The 21,633-nt window shown below is 38.7% G+C and overlaps 5 protein-coding genes across 10 annotated transcripts; 2 read left to right on the forward strand and 3 right to left on the reverse strand.

The window, feature by feature from the left end:
* Positions 1 to 362: 362 nt before the first annotated feature.
* Positions 363 to 13,630, reverse strand: LOC6562309. Of its 5 annotated transcripts, none has more exons than XM_032735821.2 (8): positions 13,477 to 13,526; positions 10,636 to 11,171; positions 5,263 to 5,624; positions 3,531 to 4,449; positions 3,162 to 3,260; positions 2,189 to 2,281; positions 881 to 1,083; positions 363 to 792 (listed from the first exon to the last, which is right to left on the reverse strand). In XM_032735821.2, the coding sequence occupies exons 2-8, from the start codon at positions 11,137 to 11,139 to the stop codon at positions 723 to 725; spliced, it is 2,250 nt and encodes a 749-aa protein (XP_032591712.1). In that variant the 5' UTR covers positions 11,140 to 11,171; positions 13,477 to 13,526; the 3' UTR covers positions 363 to 722. The 5 variants fall into 5 exon arrangements, with proteins under 5 accessions (XP_032591712.1, XP_001989023.2, XP_043070374.1 ...); XM_001988987.3 differs by lacking the exon at positions 13,477 to 13,526 and adding an exon at positions 11,617 to 11,633; XM_043214439.1 differs by having other exon boundaries at positions 363 to 1,083; positions 13,477 to 13,630.
* Positions 13,631 to 14,403: 773 nt separating this feature from the next.
* Positions 14,404 to 16,250, forward strand: LOC6562308 (26S proteasome non-ATPase regulatory subunit 14). Its single transcript, XM_001988986.3, has 3 exons — positions 14,404 to 14,574; positions 14,644 to 15,415; positions 15,959 to 16,250. The coding sequence occupies exons 2-3, from the start codon at positions 14,651 to 14,653 to the stop codon at positions 16,118 to 16,120; spliced, it is 927 nt and encodes a 308-aa protein (XP_001989022.1). The 5' UTR covers positions 14,404 to 14,574; positions 14,644 to 14,650; the 3' UTR covers positions 16,121 to 16,250.
* Positions 16,221 to 17,553, reverse strand: LOC6562307 (histone H3.3A). Of its 2 annotated transcripts, none has more exons than XM_001988985.2 (3): positions 17,445 to 17,553; positions 16,727 to 17,159; positions 16,221 to 16,574 (listed from the first exon to the last, which is right to left on the reverse strand). In XM_001988985.2, the coding sequence occupies exons 2-3, from the start codon at positions 17,006 to 17,008 to the stop codon at positions 16,446 to 16,448; spliced, it is 411 nt and encodes a 136-aa protein (XP_001989021.1). In that variant the 5' UTR covers positions 17,009 to 17,159; positions 17,445 to 17,553; the 3' UTR covers positions 16,221 to 16,445. The 2 variants fall into 2 exon arrangements, with proteins under 2 accessions (XP_001989021.1, XP_032591710.1); XM_032735819.2 differs by having other exon boundaries at positions 16,727 to 17,162; positions 17,445 to 17,509.
* A 511-nt stretch (positions 17,554 to 18,064) lies between these two features.
* Positions 18,065 to 19,892, reverse strand: LOC6562305 (UDP-galactose transporter senju). Its single transcript, XM_001988983.2, has 3 exons — positions 19,571 to 19,892; positions 19,396 to 19,513; positions 18,065 to 19,271 (listed from the first exon to the last, which is right to left on the reverse strand). The coding sequence occupies exons 1-3, from the start codon at positions 19,650 to 19,652 to the stop codon at positions 18,284 to 18,286; spliced, it is 1,188 nt and encodes a 395-aa protein (XP_001989019.1). The 5' UTR covers positions 19,653 to 19,892; the 3' UTR covers positions 18,065 to 18,283.
* A 48-nt stretch (positions 19,893 to 19,940) lies between these two features.
* Positions 19,941 to 21,590, forward strand: LOC6562304 (eukaryotic translation initiation factor 3 subunit H). Its single transcript, XM_001988982.2, has 3 exons — positions 19,941 to 20,079; positions 20,481 to 21,158; positions 21,227 to 21,590. The coding sequence occupies exons 1-3, from the start codon at positions 20,002 to 20,004 to the stop codon at positions 21,482 to 21,484; spliced, it is 1,014 nt and encodes a 337-aa protein (XP_001989018.1). The 5' UTR covers positions 19,941 to 20,001; the 3' UTR covers positions 21,485 to 21,590.
* The last annotated feature ends 43 nt before the right edge of the window (positions 21,591 to 21,633 follow it).

The following is a 21,633-nucleotide window of genomic DNA, read 5'->3' on the forward strand; positions in this document are numbered from 1 at the left end:
AAAGATTACTCGGCGTTTAATTTGTTGGCAGCATTTGTTGCGACACTTTGTACCCGGACATGCCCTTGTTTGGCTGCATGGATGAAAGAGAGAGACACTGCAAATTTTGGCTCACCCAATGCAAATGTTGCTGGCACAGAAGTTGAGCAACATTTAGAGATGGTGCAATGGAATATCGTTATTGTGGTTAGTGTTGGCTAAAAAGCGCAACTGTTGACGCAAAATGAGCAGCTTAGCTGTAAATGCCAGTCGATAATATATCGTGATTACGAGTTTGGCGCGCATTTCAAATATATTGTTTACTTAAACCTTAAAACTTACCTTTAAACTGATCGTTTGAATAAAATAAAAGAAAACGCAGATTTTCAACTAGTTTAGCATTTATTTATATTTAAAATTTCACTGAAACACGATCGAAACTATATCAGATTTTCTTGTGTTATGCCTGAGTTTTCTATCTAACAACCAGGACGAATCAAAGGATGTACAATTTCTTTAAAATTCTATTCTTTTTTTATTATTCTTTTGTAACGCACCTTGGCGTTTATTTTCTATAGGACGTACTCTCGTATGCTTAACACAAAATTTATAATAAATATATATGAGGGAATTAGGAAATTAGGAATTTTCTTTGTACAAGATTTTCATTTTCTTTTCTTTCGTTGTTGCCGCCAAAACTGGAACGGTACGTCTCAAAGTTTCTCAATTTCTCAATAATTATTTCAGTGACAAAATAATAATGAAAATAAATTCGTTAAATGAACGCGACACAAAACAATCAATTTAGCATCACTAAAAAAATAGAACATTATTTTTGGCGGAGCCTCCCACAATCGAAATAATAATGTTAATATTAATAATAATAAGAATGGAGCATTACTTTGTCGATGATCTCGCCTGACTGATCTTCTCCTTCTCCACGTCGGTGAACTCGAGGATGCTCTCGATGGCCTGCAGATGTCCCTGCGAGTTCTCCTTGTCCGTTAGAAAGTAGAAAATGGCGCTCTTCAGAAATTGCAACGTCACTTCCGGATCCACATGGGTGCGATTCTTTTGCGCCTCCAACAGGCGACGATAAATCGTCTATTTATCGATTAACGATTTACATTTTGTTAGTGTTTACAACAGACAGAGTGCAAGAGAAGAGAGTGAGAGAGAGAGAGAGAGAGAGAGAGAGAGCAAGAGATTAGTAAACACTTACTTGAATATATTTATATGGTAAATGTGAGGTTAGGTTTTGCTCGTTTACAAAAAGTATAATTATATTTACATAAACTTTGATTTATTTGTTGATGGTGCAATGACAGATGAACATTTAATTTATGATTATGTAACACTGAATATATTGGGATAGCGATTTTTTGAAAGTGATCGCTTGGAAACTTAAAGTTTACAGAAATTATAATTTCAGAAATTCTATAAAATTAAGTTTACATATTGAAAAAATATTTTAAATATTAGAAAAGAGAATTGCATTAAAATTTCCAAGCGATTACCTTTTTTTTTATTTTTGGGGTCATAAAATTTAATGAACTGTCTAAGGGAATTAATTGATAGATGAACCACATGCTATATATGTATGTATGTATTTAATTAATGGGTATTTCTTAAGAATACTAATGTTTTTAGCATTACGTGTGTGAAATTTAATGTTTTTGGTTTTATTCGCAACGGTTGCTAAAAAATATAGCAACGAAATTAAATGAACTAGCCATGTGTTTTATTAGTATTTATTGTATTATATAGAATATATACAAATATGTGTATAAAAAACATACCTCTAGTTACCACTATTTATTAATTATTTTTATAGTTTGTAGAAGAGATTAAAATGCCAAAAGCGTTTCCAGTGGAAACAAACTGAATTTCAGTGGAAACAATGTGAATTGACTACAACTTTCCAGCATTCCAGTTTCTGTCCCCAACAACTTACAGGCCCCCACTCTTTATATACCCTATGATGTGATGGCGCAAATGTAAATGAAATGTTTACAGGGTATTTGTACATGATAATCCGAAATGTTCGTTAGCCAATGGACCAGAAAATCATAATTAAATAAATAAAGTCTTAATGAATTTTTATGAACAATTTTGTTTGCAAAGTAAATAAAAAAAGTGGGGTTAGGTACAATTTGTTAGTTGGTTTCTTTGAGGTTTTTTTTTTGTATTTTTTTTGGATATTACAAACCTTACGCGCGCCAAGTACCCACAAAGAAATGGCCTCCTTTGCAGTGAGGAGCGCATGATTATTGCCGCACTCCCTCATTCTACACTCTGATGCCTACAAAAATATATTTTTTTGGTATTTTTTTTGTTGTTTTTTTTTTGTTTTTGTTTTTTGTTTTATACGACAATTTTATAGGTATAGAGTATATAGAAAGAGAATTGAACAAGTTATTAAACATTTTCAAAAAAGGAAAAGTGGAAAAACTAACGCCTTAAAATATCGCTCTATATACATAGAGAGATAGAGATATATATATAACGCTATATAAACATGCAATAAAGAGAGCAGAAGAAAAAGAAGACAAATCAAGAAAGTTTTAACTGTAAAAATCATGCACTCTCTGCGCTACGATGTATGTAACTGTACTTTTGCTGTTACTACTATTGAGCTGGCAACGGAACGGTGTGGAATGAAACAAAGCGGTTAAAGTTAAAGACGAAAAGTAAAACGATGAAAATCAAACGTTGCTTTTTAATGTATTGTAAATGTTTGCAATGCAATTGTCAAGAAAAATGGTAATTAATTCATTATGCATATATATGTTATTTTTAGATGGTACTTAAAAGCTAAAGACGTGAAATTAACAAAATTAGTTGATTAACGACGCGACATTTCAATTAATGTGCAGCTTTTCCAGCCAGACAAAAAGCGCCAAATTGAAATGGAACGCCCTCAACCAGAGAGAGAGATACAGAGATAGAGAGAGAAGCACACACACACACACACAAGCACACAGCTGATAAATGTGAAGATGTTGTTGTTGTTGTTTTTGTTGTTGTGTTTCTTATTGTTGTTGTTGATGTGTGTTGCTGTGTGTTGTTGTTGTTCTTGTTGTTGTTGTCGTTTTGGAATGAAGTCGCGTTCAGGATGCAACAAAATGCAACACACAAAACAAAACCGAAAATAGTATGAGAAATATATTGAAGAATCTTACGCGTATATTCTCCAGCTCATCCTGAGTGCTCTGCAGCTGATGCAGCAGCTCATTGATGGACACCTTGCTATCCGGCTGTCTCTGTGCCAGTTCCATTGCCTGCCAAGAAACAAACATAACAAGATGAAACAATGCGGAATGGAACGTTTAAGAGAGAGTGTAAATCCACAAAGAGAGTGTGTGAGAGAGAGAGAGAGAGTGAAAACTACAACTTAAAGCTTAATATTTACTCTTGGATTTTGTTTCAGGTTATATCCTGTATCGAGCACTCTCGACTAGAGCATTGCTCCTGCTATAAATGTAAACTCTCTCTTTCGCTCTCTCTCCCTCTCTCTCTCTCTCTCCCTCTCTCTCTTATAGTTTCCGTACCTGATCGGCACGCGTTATGCGCTCCGCCTCCTGTCCCTGCTGGTACATGTGCAGATACATTTTGTTCTGCTTCTCCTCGTGCTCGACGAGCCTCCGCTGCAGATCCTCGAGCTGTTTCTCGAGCTCCCGGATGCGCTGCTTGGCATGCTCATAGTCGGGCACCATGTCCGAGTAGCGTGTATTGCATTCGGCCAGTTTCTGGAGCAATGCCTCCACCTTGTCGTTGTGCGATCTCTTCAGATCGCTGTTGACGCCGTCCTGGGTGCGTATCAGTTCCTCGATGCGATGCTCATACATGCGGATTAGCTCCTGGCGCTGCAGCTCATAGTTCTCCAGATTGCTGCCCCCCGACGATGATAGATCAGCACACGTGCCGGCAGCTCCGGCTCCAGCTCCAGTTGCATCTGCATCTGCATCGCAAACATCATCGCTTTGCGTTTGCGAATCCTTCGAGTGCACCGATGACATCGTTAGATCCTCAAAGTGTCCCGAATCCGCATACGAACTCTGCATCTCGGCGGACATTTGCAATTGCTGATGCTGCTGCTGCTGCTGTCGTGCCAGATGCCGTGGACTGCACTTGGCCTCATCGGCCATGTCCACAATGGGCGAGACATCCTGCGATGTCTTCAGTTCCGCCTCGCGCACTGTGACCGCATCCGAGGATGCGGAACGCTCCTCGGGCGAACTGAGCGATGCCTTGAACAGACGCAACTCGACCACCTCACGGGTGAGTCGCAAGATTTCCGTATCCTTCACCTCCAGATCCTGGCGTGCAATGCACAGCAGCTCCTTGAGGCGTCGTATCTGGCGCTGTGCCCGCTGCGTCGGCGTCAGATAATCGGGTCCAACTTGACCCGCATAATTGGAGCAGTGCACCACATATTTCATCTTACGGCCACTGAATGTGGTGCCGTTTCTGTAAGTGCAAATTGATCGAGTTGAGTCTTATTGGATAATATATCAATTGGATTTTAGTTATAGTAACATATTAATACTTATTTTGTTTGGATACTTTCTAAAATACACATCTGGTGGCGGTCCACAAAATGATCTTTAAAATGAAACCCATTTGAAGCTACTAAATAACTTTCTGCATTCAAATTTCATGGAGTAGAAACACAAATTGCAAGATTCCTAATTTTCCAGCCAATAAACCTCAAATTGATCATAACAAGTTAGAATGTTCCTCAGATATCCTCAACCCGCCTGCTAAAAGTAGTTTGTACAATGTAAAAATACGTTATGCTTAACAAAATCTGAGTTTGCTAAGTGATCTTAATGAAATGTTCGCAGTTGATCAATAATATAATTGGATATTTTGTATATTACTTAGATAAGTTATACCTTTCGCTTTACGATTACAGTTATCGATACAAATGACTTGGTACTTGATATATGAGAAATTACATATTAAATTTGTTGTATTGTATAGAATGGCATTTTCAATCAAATGCACAGAGGGAAATTGTTAAATCAAAACAGCTTTTAATACTGATGAAGAATATATATATATATAGATATATATTATGGGGTTGGAGATATTAGCTACTGCCTATTACACACTTTTGCACAACTTCCTTAAAGTCAATTACCCATTTCTAATTTGTTTAGAGTATAAAATCGTTTCTAAAATAAATATATCTTGCACATTCTACAAAAAGAGATATAAAAAACCTTCCTCAAGTAGTAATTACTAACGATCTTTATCTATATATAGTTGCACTCTCACCTGGCCACATAGGGATGCTCGCAGGACATGGTCGAGCGACCGGATGTGGTGGTCGCAAACGAATACATCGAGTCTAGATCATCATCCAGATAGGTGCTCGGTGAATCTGGTGTCACTGGCGGCGTCTTTGGCGATATTTTAGTCTCATGCACTGTGGATAACTGCTTAGCGGCGTCCGGCTTCTTAACCTGTCCTCCGGCCAATTTCGTAGTACGGCCGCAACAGTTGTGGCCAGTTGGAGATGTAATCGTTGCTCCGTTCAACGGTGTCTTGGGAGTCTTTGGCGTCGAAGTCGTCGTTGTCGTTGATGATGGTGTCTGATTGCCCGTTAACTCTGCACTGCCACCGTTCAGCTTTAGAGACTGCCAAATAGAAATAAATTGTTTAGACAGAGCGATTAGCTTAAAAGCCATGCTTAGTTTCTATCTGCCTTTGCTTTCGCTTGCTAATCTTTTTGCGCTTGTTTTTCTTCTTGTTGTTTCGCTCAATTTTTCATGCTGTTTGCTCAGTCGTGCAACAAAAAAGAAAGAAAAAACCCAGCTAAAAACAATAGAAAAAGATCGCGTGGATTTTAAGAGGGAATGCACATGGGCAGCAAGCAGTGTGGGGTGAGGGGGGTGGGAAAGGGGGGAACATAACACATAGAGTGAAATACCGCAAAATACGACCCAAAACCAATTTGTAAGTATGTATAACAAATTTGTATACAAAATACATTTCTTCAGGCAAGCGTGTTTTTTTCATGCTTACTTTCATTGTATGGAATTCATTCCGTTACCCTATCCCCCTCCTCCTCCCTTTCCACAGCACCCCTTTGGTAAGATCGGATTGCAGCGGCATTTTTGTGGTCACTTTTAGCTGCTTATTAGACCAGTGGGCATATTGAGAGAGAGGGAGAGAGAGAGAGAGAGAGAGAGAGAGAGAGAGAGAGAGAGAGAGAGAGAGCGAGAGAGAGAGAGAGCGAGAAAGAAGGAGAGAGAGAGAGAGAGAAAGAGAAGGAGAAGGAGAGAGAGATAGATAGATGAAGAGAGATAGACTAAACTATTTATCTATGTGTTTGGTTAAACCCAATCGGAATCAGAGTTGCACTGATTTATTTATTTATCTCTGAAAGCTATATAGAATCCTACAGGGTAGATATCGCCAACGGTATCCTTTTTTAAGTCCCATTTACCAACCAGTTTTCTTTATTATATGTAGATTATATTATTATAATAAAATTCCTAAAGGGAATCTGTATAGATTAAAACTTTCAAACTTTTTATAGACACTATTTCATTTAGTTCCATTTACAATTTCTATTACCAAGATAACCAACTAAATTTATAAGATATGCGTGCTATTATATATCATATATCTACCATAGGAACAATTCAGATATCTATAGACATAAATGTCCGCTTGCTGATACAATATAAATAAATAAATTCGGATTAGTCAGTTCACAGAAAAGACAATTATAATTCGCATCGAAACTATTCCAGACTAAAATATATATGTCAGCAAATTAACAACGATCTGCAACGAAGGGTATCTAAAATTTGGTACATAGCAACAGAAAACTGGTTAACAATATGCTAACAAGAAAGTTGTAGTTTTGTTAAGATTACAACATTAAGCAGGCCGCAAAAATTGATTTAACTAAACCGCAATTCGAAAGCATTTTAAGCAACAAACCAATTATCAATTATTATGACTATTCCAAATTATTATTACGAAATAACAATCTAATTCAAATGCAAAAATAAGTTTGCGCCACATTATGACATAATAACGAAGGAAATTGCAAATAGCCAACGACTTAGTCAAACCAGTCAAATTATAGTTTCTTTTATACCTTGTGCTAATTCTGGAAACCAGCTTGGGGAAAAAAAACAAGAAATCTAAGGAAATGTGAAGTGAAATGTGATTTAGAATGAAGCCAAAATGACCAACTCGTCATTGGGCTTCTGTCATTGTTTCAGCGATTGTCAGCAATTGTCAGCGATTTTAGCCAACTGCACAACGACCAACTGCACCACAGCAGAACCGTTCCCATGCAAATCAGGTTAAACCACAGAGCAGTCTGTGAGAGAAAGAGAGGTAATCTGCTCTAGGGCTTTGTAGAACACCTCTCTCTCTCTCTCTCTTTCCGTTGTCTCGTGCACATTTCATAATCATCATTAATGAGTTTCTTGCCCTATTTTAATTGTTCAACTACACAGAATTTTCTTCGTAATAAGTTTTACGCACGAGCTCACACAGCTGGCTGGCTGGCTGGCTGGCAGGCTGACTGGCTGGCTTCTAAAAAGATAGTATCTAATAAAAAGTATTACCTCTTGGACAAGTACCTCAACTGGGCTAATGTTCTTCTTCTTCTGCTGCTGCTGCCTTTTGTTGTTGTTTACGTTACGCACTTTTGCACTTTATTGGCATGTGTTAAGAGTCTGGCATATTGTCGACTTAATATCAATTAAAATTCCACTACAGTCACGTCTCCCATCTTATCTACCCCATTCCTCCCTCGGCTGGAGAGACTAAAACAAGAATAAAAAATCGATTTGATTTGAGTTTTTTTCCATTTGCAGGTGTGCAAAGCAAAATGTGCATTGTGTCTTTGTTCACGTAATGGTCGAAATAACCCAGTTGGCCACTTGCCAACTTGCCAACTTGGCTTTATAGCGTCACCAATTCTTGAATGTTATTTTGGCCGAGTATATTTTTAATATTGCGGGTGGTCTTCTTACTTTTGGCAGTCATTTAACTGTTTTGCCTACTTTTCAGGGTCGATAAGGAAGTTATTTCAATTATTTGCAGCTTTTGATTATACAAAAACAAGTAAGAAAATCTATCTTAAGATAGTTAGCTAAAATTATATACCATTGTAGAGTTAGGAGTTAATCTGTGCAGTTTGCTGTATTATTATGTTTTTGTAGGTTTAACGAACTGCTAACCGATGTAATTATATGTTTATGTAATTGTATTGTATTATCTGTGGATAGCTCGATAGTTCCGATGGTAAAGTACCCCAAGATGGTGATGATTTCTTACTAAAATGTGAGGAGCAGAATAAGCAGCATATTTTGTGAGTTTGGTCTGGATATCTTTGTAGAATATAATTGGTATCTTAGTAGAGAATAATGACAGCTTTGTGATATAGTAAAACGATCTGCTTGACTGCGAATAAATTTTAAGTTTCAACAAGATGTCTTTAAAACTGAGGGAGTAATTCACATAGAAACAGACGGTCAAAAGAACATGACTATATACACACGACTAGTGATCCGGATCGAGCATCTATATATACATTATGGAGTCGAGGACGTCTCCTTCAAAGCACTGCAAACTTCACAACAAAATAATAATTTAAAAAAAGGGTATTATTTATGTCAAACTTATAATTTCAACAAATCGTATTAAGAGATGCAACTAAACTTTCCATAACTTTGGCAAAACTGAACCGATATTCAAAAGCAATGCATTTTTGGCATTTGCTTCAGCTTAAGGATAATTTGAAAACACCGTTTTTGCTCAAAATTCATAAAAGCAAATGTTGATTCAAAACAACAACTTTCACTGCCATAAATTAAAACTTGTTTTCGCACTTCCTTGAAAAAGGAATTAAACACTTCGATTCATTAGTGTAAAAACTAGCAACATATTATTATTATTATTATTTGCTTTTATAATTTTCGAAGGTATTTCAGTTTCTTTTTGAGTTCCACACCACATATCAATAACAATTATTTATGCAAAAAGGGCCAGCGAACTGCAATTATGGCCATATAAAGGCCGTCCAAGCGGATAATTAACAGCTAAAACCTTGCCGCAAAGCCGCAAGCTGTCTATTACCCGTAATTAGAATGCGTTATAAACATAAAGTGCATTTGTATGTGTGTGTGTGCATATATGTAAAAATATATACATACGTACTTAAAGACATTCACACGAAAGCCAAACTTTAAACAACAATAGCACAACGTGAAGAGCGCGAAATGGAAAGGGAAAAGGCAGAGTTGAGCTGAGCTGAGCTTTTGCTTTTTTTGCACGCGTTCACGTTGAGCATTAAAATACAACTGAACACACAAAAATCGCATGGGTCAGAGAAATGAAAGAAGATGCCCAAGAAAACAAGAAGAAGAAGCAGCAGCAGCAGCAACAAACACAACACAAACAAACGACAACAAACCAGAGAACCAGTCAACCCTCAAAAAATGGTCAGCAGCAGAGTTTTCTTTACTATTTTTTTTTGTGGGGGGCGATAGAGAGGAACAGAGAATGGTTGAAAATGGTACGAGCATACATGTATATGTGTATGTGTGTGTATTTATGTATGTATGTATATGTGTGTCAATATTTGCAAAAGCTGTGCTGTGCCGCGCACTTGCATTTCCTAGTTGTGAATCGCGCTCAGCTGTTTGTTTGTTTGTTTGCCTGGTATATTTGGGCAACGTGCGGAACGAGCGGAAATGGAATTGAAACAGCTGCTGCAGGCCGCTAAACCTAGGCTTCGTATTCTAATATCAAAATCCAAAACAAAACAAAACTGCAAGCTGTAAATTCTTTTATGATTCTCAAACTGTGCATAATTTTTACAGTTTTGAAGAGTAGCGGTTTAGGTGTATTGGCTAGAATAAAAGCTACAATTGCAATTTATTTACAATACATATTTTGAAAAACAAAAAATCGAATTAAGAATTTCCTATTATTTCAGTTCAATTTAATTCTATCCTATATTTGTTTTTTTTATGCATAAGAATAAAAAAATCTTTAAATGGAGTTGAAATGCTCCATTGGACGGCGATAATTTCTTATTCGTTTTTTGAAAGACTTAAAAAAACTAAAGTCCTCATTTGCAAACATTTCAATCACCAAAAAATTACTCATCTTCTTATGCTCAACGAAATATAAGTGAAAAGTAAGGATAATCTATAATTCAATGATTATGCACAGTGCATTCAACTCGCTTGGAGAATGGGAAATACACTTCCAGCCTATGCTAAAGGATATCTGTACGTATGTATATGCATGTATGCATGTATATGTGTGTGTGTGTGTGTGTGTGCATGTAGAATATGTGGAACAACAGAATTTGTAATGAGAAGTTACACGTTACAACACCGCTTTGGGGGTGCTTTAATGAATGTAATGCAGGGCTGTTACGCATATAAGTGTTCCCAACAGGGACGTTTCGTAATGATAACGGGGCAATGTTAAATTCTGAACACGACTGTTAATTACGTCTTCTGCTTCTTCCTCTTCTTCAGCGAGGGCGATTTTAAGTCTATTTTAAGTTACATAGGTCAGAGGCGGGTAATTGGAATAGGCGTACAAAAAAAAAAAAGACAATATCTAATGCAAAAATCGATAAAAGTCGAACCACCCACAACTTACCATATTACGCGACTTGGAGGCGGCCATATCCAGTTCAGATTGCTTCTCCGTTGTTAGGGCCAAACATTGGTTGTCGCTGCATAATGCATGTGTGCTCGGCTCCTCCAGCTCCGTTGTGGATGACTTTGTGATAGTAGTGTGGCCTAAATTGGTGCACCAGGTGCGATTACGCGTTAAACCCACAACAATTGGCGTGGCAACTTTCAACGATGATGAGCTCTCGGCAAGCTTTGCGCGCGTACTAAAATCCCCCGTCATGTTGAGCTGCCGCTGATGCGCTTTTGTGGCGCGCAAGCGCATCGAAGCGGAACGACGCAATGGAACACTAAATTCACCATCACTATTGAGAGGATGTGGTATGCGAGTGGTGGGTGGTGATGGGAATGGTGCTTCTGCTTTTCTGCTTCCTGTTAGCGGTGTGCTTGTGCATTGTGGTGAGTTCTGCTCCTTTGGCTCCTCATTCTTATGCTGCTCTCGCATTGGTGACGTTTGCAACGACGTCATCGTTGGCTACTGCTATTTGTTGATGTGTTTTGCTGTAAAGTGAAAATTTGTAAGTTGTAAAATGCAAAATGCAAATGAATGCAATTGTTTTGTTTGTTGTTGTTGTTGCTGCTGCTGCTGTTGCACTTTCAAAAATTGAGCAATTTTTTAATGAATGTGCGCCTTAAATGCTTCATTATCTTAAATGCTGCACGTAATTAAAACTTTCTTTCAAACAACAAACAATTAATGAGTAAACTAAACACCCCCTCTTCCTCCTCATACTCTTCAAGATGCATTTGCTCTGATTTTGCGCTAACTTGGCCAATAAAAAGTGAAATTAAAGTCGCTTGCATGTCGCGCGATCTGTGTTGTTGTTGTTGTCAAATTATAAAATTAACCATGTGGTTGCTGTCTCGGCTAAGCCATGAATACATTTTTTATATACATCTAATTTTTTTAGCTATATTTATTGTTTTCAGCGCTCGTTCTAGTTACGTAAATGACTCAATGCCAAGTCTTGGTAATGCTTGAGAGCTATCAGAAACAGCTGTACACACACACACAGCTCTGCGGTAGGGCGTAACGCACACCAATCCCCGCCCCATCCCCTTGTTTAAGCTGCAATATTTAGTTTTGCTTTAGCCGTTATAAGTCCAAGTCTAAAACTGAATAAAATTAAAATTTTAAATTTTTACTTTGTGTTTTAGCTGTTTGATAAAACTGTACTGTACTGTAATTTGACAGAAAAATCAAAGCTCGTTTATCCAATTCTTAAAAAGCTAAGTTTTCAGCTTGTTAAACAAGCTGTCAAGTTATATGATATAGTAATCGGATGCTTGTGAGAAACCAAGCAGCAATAAGATGCTTTATATATTTTCGCAAGAAAAAAATCAGTTCTCAAAAGAATCCACACTCAACACTGTTATTAAACTGAAATTCGACCACAAACATGTACTCAATATCTATAGGGGAAATTGCTTTGCAATCAGTTTACCAAAATTTGCAACTTTAGCAGATAGTCGCGTCTTGGAATGATTAAATCAAGTTGATCATGTCTCAAATTAAATTATGATAAATTGAAATGATGATAAGGCACTTCAAAAATCGAAATCAGCAAGAGTGTTGGGACAATTTCTTCACGTTTTCACTCGTCTGCAACTTTCGATGGCATATCATTAGGAGATCTTCAAAGCCCAAAAATTAAATGGAAAATAATTGTAGAAAACGTTTAGCTCTCCATTAAGTGGGGTCTTCTAACTGATAAAGGGCCCCCCTATTATCGGCTGCTCCGATTTTTAACTATTTCCGTTTATTCCTCTTCAGTAACAACAATAAAAAAGATCTCCTAAAAAAGTTGAGTTTTCTTGGACCATAAAAGGTAAATTTCATAGCTGAACAAACTTGTTTTTTCCTCTTTTTTTCATCAAATTTTTTACATATAAATTGTTTGAGTTTTAGTTACCGTTTTGTAATTGGTGGTTTTGCCACGATTTATTTTTTTTAACGAGATTTAAACGAGATTTAATGACGACAACTTGAGTGCAGTTAAACGCATTTCTTTAAACTCGCTGACAAGGTCAATGATTGGTATACACTTATCGGGAGAGCGAACGTGTGTTTCTTGGCAGCATTTGAAGATATTTTACGAATAGCCAATAAGCTCGCATGTTGAGTTTGCTAGACAACTTACACTAGTAACAAAATATAGATTTTTTCACGCTAAAATCTGACTAAAATTGCATGTCTCCCACTAAATTATATAATAAAACAATATTTAACAAGTTACGCTATTTGCACACATCAAAAAATAGCTTTAACTAATTAATAAGCAGTTATCGCATTTGCACTTTCAAAAAATGCTAAAGCTCAAGCTAAAAATTAAATTTGGCAACACTGCATGTCTCCCTTAGTGAGAAATGGAGCAACAAAAACTACAGCGCTGATAGCATTTAAAAAGCTAAGTTTCACGCTAAAATGAATCAATTTGACAAACATTGCATGTCTCACACTAATTTAAAAAAAAAAAAAACAAATTTTAACAAGTTACGCTGCTTACACATATAAAAATATTTAATAACTTTAATTAATTAATAAATAGTTACTTCATTAGCACTTTCAAAAAGAGCTGAAGTTCAAGCAGAAAATTAAATTTGGCAACACTGAATGCCTCCCACTAAATACCAAAAAAAAAAACACACACACACACACACACAAATACGTTCTCTGTAGCTGCTTTATCAACAATAACAGTTCGGATGTTTCTGATAAGAGACTGCAAAATCGACAATTGCCTCGAAACCGTTTCAGTTCATTAAAAAAAAACCTTAATAGCCTTTAATAATTGTGATTATTTACCCTTTGTTAAACGGCGTATCTCAAAATTATATGCAATGTTGCCAAAGCATTTAATTAATACACACATGTAGAATGGAACACAAACGGTTAATAAAAATGTAGACACTGTTAACAGTTAAGTTGGCAACGAGCGTGTGTAGCGAACGACAAACTGCAACTGAACCGTTTGCTGTGCTGATGGATGGATGGATGGCGAATGGAAAATGGAAAAACTTTTTGTTTCAGAAAATTGCCACACAGCGCAAGCGGTGGACGGAAAATGAAGTAGCGCAGACGAAATGTTGCAATCAAATGAGAAACCGAACCCACCTTCGACCCCAAAGTGCGATGGCATTTTAAATGATATTTCGCTGCTTGGGAATTTTTGGGTGGCATTTGAATGAATGAATGATGATGTTGATGGTGCCCTGCGTCTAGGTGAAAGGCAATGCATTTGCATTTGGCGCGGCAAACCTTAAGTACAATTGTTGTAGTTTTCCTACTTACTCATTACGAATGTTCGCATGGCATTTATATTTTTTAATACGTTGGCCAAAAAGCCATCATCATCATAACTGAAGCTAAGTCAGGCGGAACCCATTGCAGCTTAATTATTTTTGGAAAAACTGAATATACATTTTTGAGCATTCAAAAGAATTCACCCAACACGACAAGATTTATCGATATATTCGTTGTTTACTAAGCAACAGCTGGTCATATTGCACAATAAACAGCTGTGTGTGTGTGGCCAGTGCTGGAAATGTGCTGGCCATGCACATGGGCAAATAAAGATCAGAAATACTTTGAATTCAACCAAGAACAAAGTTAATTTGCTAGCAGATTTTATTATCTAACTATTATAATTATCTAGTTTTACTCAACCAGTGCGATTTTTTCGATAGTCGATAGTTGTGCACACTGATTGTGCGGCAGTGTTGCGCTCGCAACTGTTATCGATAAACGAAGTATTACTTGCACTTTGCCGACGCTGACTGTCAAAAAATAAGAAGCAAGCGAAGCAAAAAGTGCTTTGCTTTTGTTATTGCTGCAAGCTAAATCAAACGTAAATTAAGTAAAATTCTTCGCGAGCACACGCGTTGCCTAAATATTAACCATTAGGTAAGTGTAAGGAGATTCTGTTTTAGTCTAATTGATTAATGGTTTTTTTTTAATGTGAATGTCGAATAGTCGAATTATGGATCGTTTGCTACGTTTGGGCGGCGCCATGCCCCAGGCAGCACCGCCAACAGACGCACCCGTCGTGGACACCGCCGAGCAGGTGTACATCTCATCGCTGGCCCTGCTCAAGATGCTGAAGCATGGACGGGCCGGTGTACCGATGGAAGTGATGGGTCTGATGCTGGGCGAATTTGTCGATGATTATACGGTGCAGGTTATCGATGTTTTTGCCATGCCCCAAACGGGCACGGGCGTCTCTGTGGAAGCTGTGGATCCCGTTTTTCAGGCCAAAATGTTGGACATGCTCAAGCAGACAGGTCGGCCCGAAATGGTCGTTGGCTGGTATCATTCGCATCCGGGTTTCGGCTGCTGGCTGTCCGGCGTCGACATCAATACACAGCAATCCTTTGAGGCGTTGTCCGAGCGAGCGGTGGCCGTTGTCGTCGATCCTATACAGTCGGTGAAGGGTAAGGTGGTCATCGATGCGTTTCGTTTGATCAATCCGAATATGTTAGTGCTGGGACAGGAGCCGCGACAGACCACCTCGAATTTGGGGCATTTGCAGAAGCCATCGGTGCAGGCACTGATCCATGGCCTGAATCGTCATTACTATTCCATCAGCATTAACTACCGCAAGAACGAACTGGAGCAGAAGATGCTCCTCAATCTGCACAAGAAATCGTGGAAGGATGGTCTAACGCTCGCCGACTACAACGAGCACTGCTCCATCAACGAAGATACCGTCGCCGAAATGCTCGATCTGGCCAAGAACTATAACAAGGTAAGCTTGAAAATTCAACAAGTCATTTTTAATTTTCCCACAACGAATTTTGTTTACTCTTTAAAAAAAATCCAAAATACATTATATTTTCTGTCTGGGTGGCAACTCTTTGCTAAAACAACAAACAATCGAAAAAGTTGTTAGTTGCGAACTTTAGTTATCTAAATTGAACTAGTTCTTCAAGGAACTACCAAGAAATCATATTTGTTTTTACAAGTTGTTTGTCTCGCTTTAACATGTGGCATTTTAAGCAACAATTCCCCTAAATTTATATGACTCATATATCCGTCTATGACCCTATTTTGGATTATTAAGATGAGCCTTATATTTTTTTACAACTCCAATTTTTTAAGGGATCATCTTATCATGTTTATATATCTATATATATTTATTTATGTCTTTTTCTTTTTATACAATATTGATAATTGTAACGTTTCTACATTTTTCTAGATATTTCAAAAGTTACAGACTATCCTAATTATGTTGTGTAATATTGTAAATTTAATTATTGCCATATTCCAAAATTCTATTTCCATTTTCCAGTCACTCGAGGACGAGGAGAAAATGACGCCCGAACAACTGGCGATCAAGAATGTGGGTAAACAGGATCCGAAACGGCATCTGGAGGAGAAGGTCGACAAGGTCATGCAGAATAATATCGTACAGTGTTTAGGAGCCATGCTGGACACAATTGTGTTTAAATAAAAACTTGCATTTGCCAACACAACAAAAATCAACCCTCAAAAACATACTTAATTAAAATCACACCCATACTAACACAAAAATAAAAACTGCTTTATTGCTATTTGGAGCAAAAAGTTTTACACAAGAAAAAGAAGTGTATTTTTATTTTATTAAGTTTAGACGGTCCAAATGATCTTTCACTTATATTTTAAGTATAATAAGAAACTTAATTCTAAGCAGCAGCTGCAATTTTCGACGCCGCTATTGTCATTGTTTTTCTCAATATAGTTGACAGTAACAGCAGCAACTGCGCTGCTTTTCTAATTAAAGATGGCGGACACGGCGATTAGGCGCGCTCACCGCGGATGCGTCTGGCCAGCTGAATGTCCTTGGGCATGATGGTCACACGCTTGGCATGAATGGCGCACAAATTGGTGTCCTCGAAAAGACCAACCAAATAGGCCTCCGACGCTTCCTGCAAAAGATAAGCGCATTCATTTGACATATTTCAAGCTGAATTTTGTCAATTACATTTTGGTGCGAAATACGCCCGAACTACTCCCCCCACTCCTCACACACATATATATGTGTGTGTATGTTGCATCTCTTTCGCGCCAATTTGCTTACCTGCAATGCACCAATGGCGGCCGACTGGAAACGCAAATCGGTCTTGAAATCTTGGGCAATTTCACGAACCAAACGCTGGAAGGGCAGCTTGCGGATGAGCAGCTCCGTGGACTTTTGGTAGCGACGAATTTCTCTCAGCGCCACGGTGCCAGGCCGATAACGATGGGGCTTCTTAACGCCGCCAGTGGATGGGGCCGACTTGCGGGCAGCCTTGGTGGCCAGTTGTTTGCGAGGTGCTTTGCCTCCAGTGGATTTACGGGCAGTTTGCTTGGTACGTGCCATTTTTTATTGTGTGGAAAATTTTACTTTTTTGATTCCCACAACGAACGCAATTAGATCAACTTTTTATTCCGTCAGGTAAACTGATGTCCGAACTGTACGATTACTTTTCAACGACTGAGCAAGGAGTCGGGAGGGTCGGGCGGTGTCGATACTGCTGGATTTATTTTCCACATTCGAAGAGTATCGATTAGAGATGAGTATATGAGAATATTATCGAATCAAATCATTTTTATCAGAGGAGTGCGTATTTTGATTGAATATACACCAAAACAATTGATAAAAATCTGAGTTTTTCTTGTATTATAGTTTAACTCAAGGTGTAAAAATCAACGGACTTCAGCTGCATAATATACTGCACGTGTTTTTATTCATTAATACGCTTTGATCTGCATACCGGGCCTAATTAAGATTAAAAAAATACGCAGAAATTACTCACCACGGGTATCGATCTAAAGCAGTCGATAGTGCGTGAACCTAAACTTGCTGCGACTATATATAAGTCCATCTCTAGCTGCAAAGTAGCGGTACTTTCAATATTGGGTATTTTAAGCTGGATTAAAAATTTTATAAATAATCAATTCATTTTTGTTGTATATTACGCAAAATGACTGACTCTGAGTACGGTATATGTCCATATAATGCTGAACATCGTATTCTGCTGTTCCGCTTGCCCGGTCACATTATAAAATGCAAGCGCAATTACCGTGGGCCAACGTTGCAAATTTGCAAATTTAATGCAACGCATCGTTTGCCGGCGGAACAAATGGACGAACACCTGCTGGAATGTGCCGACTATCGCAAGTTTCACGAATATAACAACTTGCAAATAGCACTGCAAGCACGAAAGTCACCACCACGATCCTAACTCTGAGAATCTGTAAACAATTCCACTGTCTGCTGCGTGTACTTTGAATAGTTAAAAGCAACTCGAAAATTTCTTGCAAATTAGGCGAAATTCTAATGAATTTGTAGATAAATACACACTTCTTGAGTGTCGACTTTGTTCTATTGTGCAATTTTCACAAAACGCAATAGATAAAAAAATACAAATGTATATACAACTCTGTCAATTGTTTTTTTAATTTTAGAAAATATCTAGAAAGGAAACGCTATATACACATACATAAATACATAAGCGACGTACGTACGCAGATACGATATACAAGAAATTCTTTTTTTCTCAATTATTTTAAGAGGCACATTTGTCCACGCGACCTATTTACACAAATAGAAACGAAGCTTACAACTATGAAATACATATATACACATATGTTTTTAGACTACACTATCCATCTCCAGATCTGTATCACCTTGCTCATTCAGCAGACGGTGTCTGTCTTCTTTCTCTTTAGTCTTTTGATTGGAGGTCGCCTCGGATATGCTCGCTAAAGGACGCACTTTGCCGAGATTGACAACCGGACTCTGTGTATACAAATAGATGGCATACGAAACAACAGCGATTGCCAGCGCAGTATTCATATAAATCGGTATGGCAAATAGGAAATAACACAAGACGGCCGTAAAGAGCAGCTCCAAGGCGCTGGCAAATGTCTTCAGTATGGAGTTCATATACTTTAAAAAGAAACTCGTCACAATGCCAATTGCAGCATTATTCACAATTATGATGACTACACTGAAGCGCATTATGCTGCCCAAATTGTGAGCACTAAATGCATCCAAAAGTTCACCACGCATCAGCAAAATAAACGCATTGCAAACAATCGAATCCATATACATAAAGACATTCTGCACAAAGATATTCACATCGGCACCTTTTTCCTTCAGCAGATACTCGTTGTAGACGCCAGCAAGACAAGAGCAAATTGTTTGTGCCAGTATGAAAACGGCACTAATACTAAAATCAAATCCGGTCATATTTTTGCCTACCGTTTTTGCGACATTTGTTTGCGTGACATTCGTTGCAGCAGCTCCAACTCCCTGGATTGCAGCTGCTTCACTATCATCATTGGCATCATTATAAAATCGATTCAAATCCACCTGTTTTAACATGCAGCCGAGTGTTAGGAGTATCAATGAGATCCATTGGCGCTGTGTCAAATACTTTTTGAATATGATCTGGAATAGAATGCCGGTGACGACGACCCTTAGCTGGAGTAGCAAATAATACGTTGTCGGATCGAATGTGGCCAGATTAACAAAGGCCAGATTATTGTAGAGACAATAGAGAAATGCGGGCACCATATAAAGGCCCAACACGCTGCGATCCTTGTGCACATTCCGCAACAGTGAACGGAAATCATTTCTAAAAAGAAAAGATAATCATGGTTTAGTTTGTAATACGATAGTAAATGTATTAATTGCTACAGAAGATAAGAAAAAACACGATTTCTTAATGGGTCGCGTATGTTTCCCTATCACACACTTACTCTCTGCAATAGAGGCACGCAGATATGAACAATTTGAGTACTTCGGTGAGCAGGACAACAGTTACGGTATTGTAGCTATAGGAGTTATTTGAATCCTGCGAAGCGGTCACAAATATGCCTGTCAAAAGCAGTTGTGCATTAGTAATAATACGTACAAGTAATTTAACACGCATACCTTGGCCAATGAATAATGACATATACAACAGAAATATGATGAAGGTCAGTTTGGTGGGAAATAATTCACGCCAATTAGTCATTTTTTAGCTGCTTTATGTTTTACTTGCCAGCGTCTTCTAGTTGCAACTAACCTAGTAAATTTAACTGGTTGCTAACTGTAGCTCCAGTCTGGGTGTTGGCGTTGCTATCAGCTCTGATTGTTTTTGTTTTTCGAGATTTTTGACAAACTCAGCAGTTCAATTTTGTCGAAGAAACTAAGTAAACAAAATCATTTTTTCCCCTTTTATTTTATGTTGTTATCGCGGTGCAACAGCTGATTATTGCTAGTGTTGCAAAACTTGGACTAGCTGGCCTGTGAACGGTGTTGCACAACAACGGTGTGTTTGTCTGCGACCAACTTCACGTCTTTTCTCTTTCATCGTCGTCAAAATGGCAAACCGCGGCGCCCGTCATGCTCGCACTGAGGATACCGAAAATACCATCAATTATGTACAATGTGATGGCCTGGTAAGTTATTAATTAAGTGCATAGGCGACGGCAAAAGCGAGACCTAACAAAATGTGCAACTATAAAGGGTGTAAAAAGTGTTCTTAATGCCACGCGCTGAACACGACTGTTGTTTTGCATATGTGTGTGTGAGCAAGAGAGCATCAGTGCGTTGGCAAATGAGCGCAGTGAAGAGGGCGCGTTGTAGCGCTTAAAGAGAAGAGCGCGTAGCAACGGATAAGGAATTGCAGCTAGAGAAGAGCGCGTTGCAGCGGATAAGGAATTGTAACTAGAGAAGAGCGCGTAGAAATAGATGTAACTAGGGAGGAGCACATTTCATCACGAACACGAGCCTCACTCACGACTTGTTTCACGTTTATTAATGTTCTTTGTTTATATATATCAAATTTCTCGCTCTGCAGGCCGTTATGAAAATGGTAAAGCATTGCCATGAGGAGTCGAGCAACATGGATTTGGCCCAGGGCGCCCTGCTCGGTCTCGTCGTGGACAAGTGCCTGGAAATTACCAATTGCTTTCCATTCCCCAAGAGCGGCGATGAGACCATGGACGATGAGACGTATCAGCTGACGGTGATGCGTCACCTGCGACGCGTCAATGTCGACCATCTGCATGTGGGCTGGTATCAGAGCTCCGATGTGGGCAACAGCCTATCGCTGGCACTGCTCGAATCGCAGTATCATTATCAGACCAGCATCGAGGAGTCCGTTGTGGTTGTCTACGACACACAGAAGTCATCCAGGGGTTTCCTCTGCCTGAAGGCCTATCGCCTGACACCGCAGGCCATACAAATGTACAAGGATAGTGATTTCACCCCGGAGGCATTCCGCACCCTTAAAGTCGGTTACGAGAGCCTCTTTGCTGAGATTCCCATTGTCATTAAGAATTCGCCGCTGACCAATATCATGATGAGCGAGCTGAACGAACTGCTGCCAGAGGATAAGGGACACAATTTTCTGGATCTTGGCACCGCTTCGGTGCTGGAGAATCATATGCGCAGCCTGATCGAGCGTGTCGATGAACTGTATCAGGAGTCGGTCCGCTATAACAAATACCAGCAGGTCGTCTTCAAGCAGGATACGGTAAATATTTGTTGTGCTCTAATTGAAAGAAATCTATTTTAAATTTGAAAAATATTTAATTAAAACAGGAAAAACATCGGGCTCTGGCCAAATTGGCGGCAGAGAATGCTGTGCGCACTTCCAAGGGCGAACCCACTGTGCCCGAGGAGGAGGTCATCAAGCAGTTCCGTCCGATGCCGGTGCCGGCCAGGTTAACGGCCACAATTACATCGGGCCAAATCAATACGCATGCGCAGCACATTGCCCAATTCTGCTCTCAGTCGCTGGCTAAACTTTTCATCACGGAAGCACTTCAGAATGCCAAGGAAACCAAGGAGATCAAGTAGTTTAGTTAATCTTACAAATTGATAGCGAGTCGCAACAATAATACAAAACAAATAATAAATGCCTGTGTGTAAAAATGCTGCTGCAACTACACACAGCGAAGCGAAATTTTGAACTTTCTATTCTGATTTGTGTACTTATATTTATATTT

Source organism: Drosophila grimshawi, unplaced genomic scaffold (genome assembly GCF_018153295.1).
Source record: "Drosophila grimshawi isolate 15287-2541.00 unplaced genomic scaffold, ASM1815329v1 contig_1377, whole genome shotgun sequence".
Classification (NCBI taxonomy): Eukaryota; Metazoa; Arthropoda; class Insecta; order Diptera; family Drosophilidae; genus Drosophila; species Drosophila grimshawi.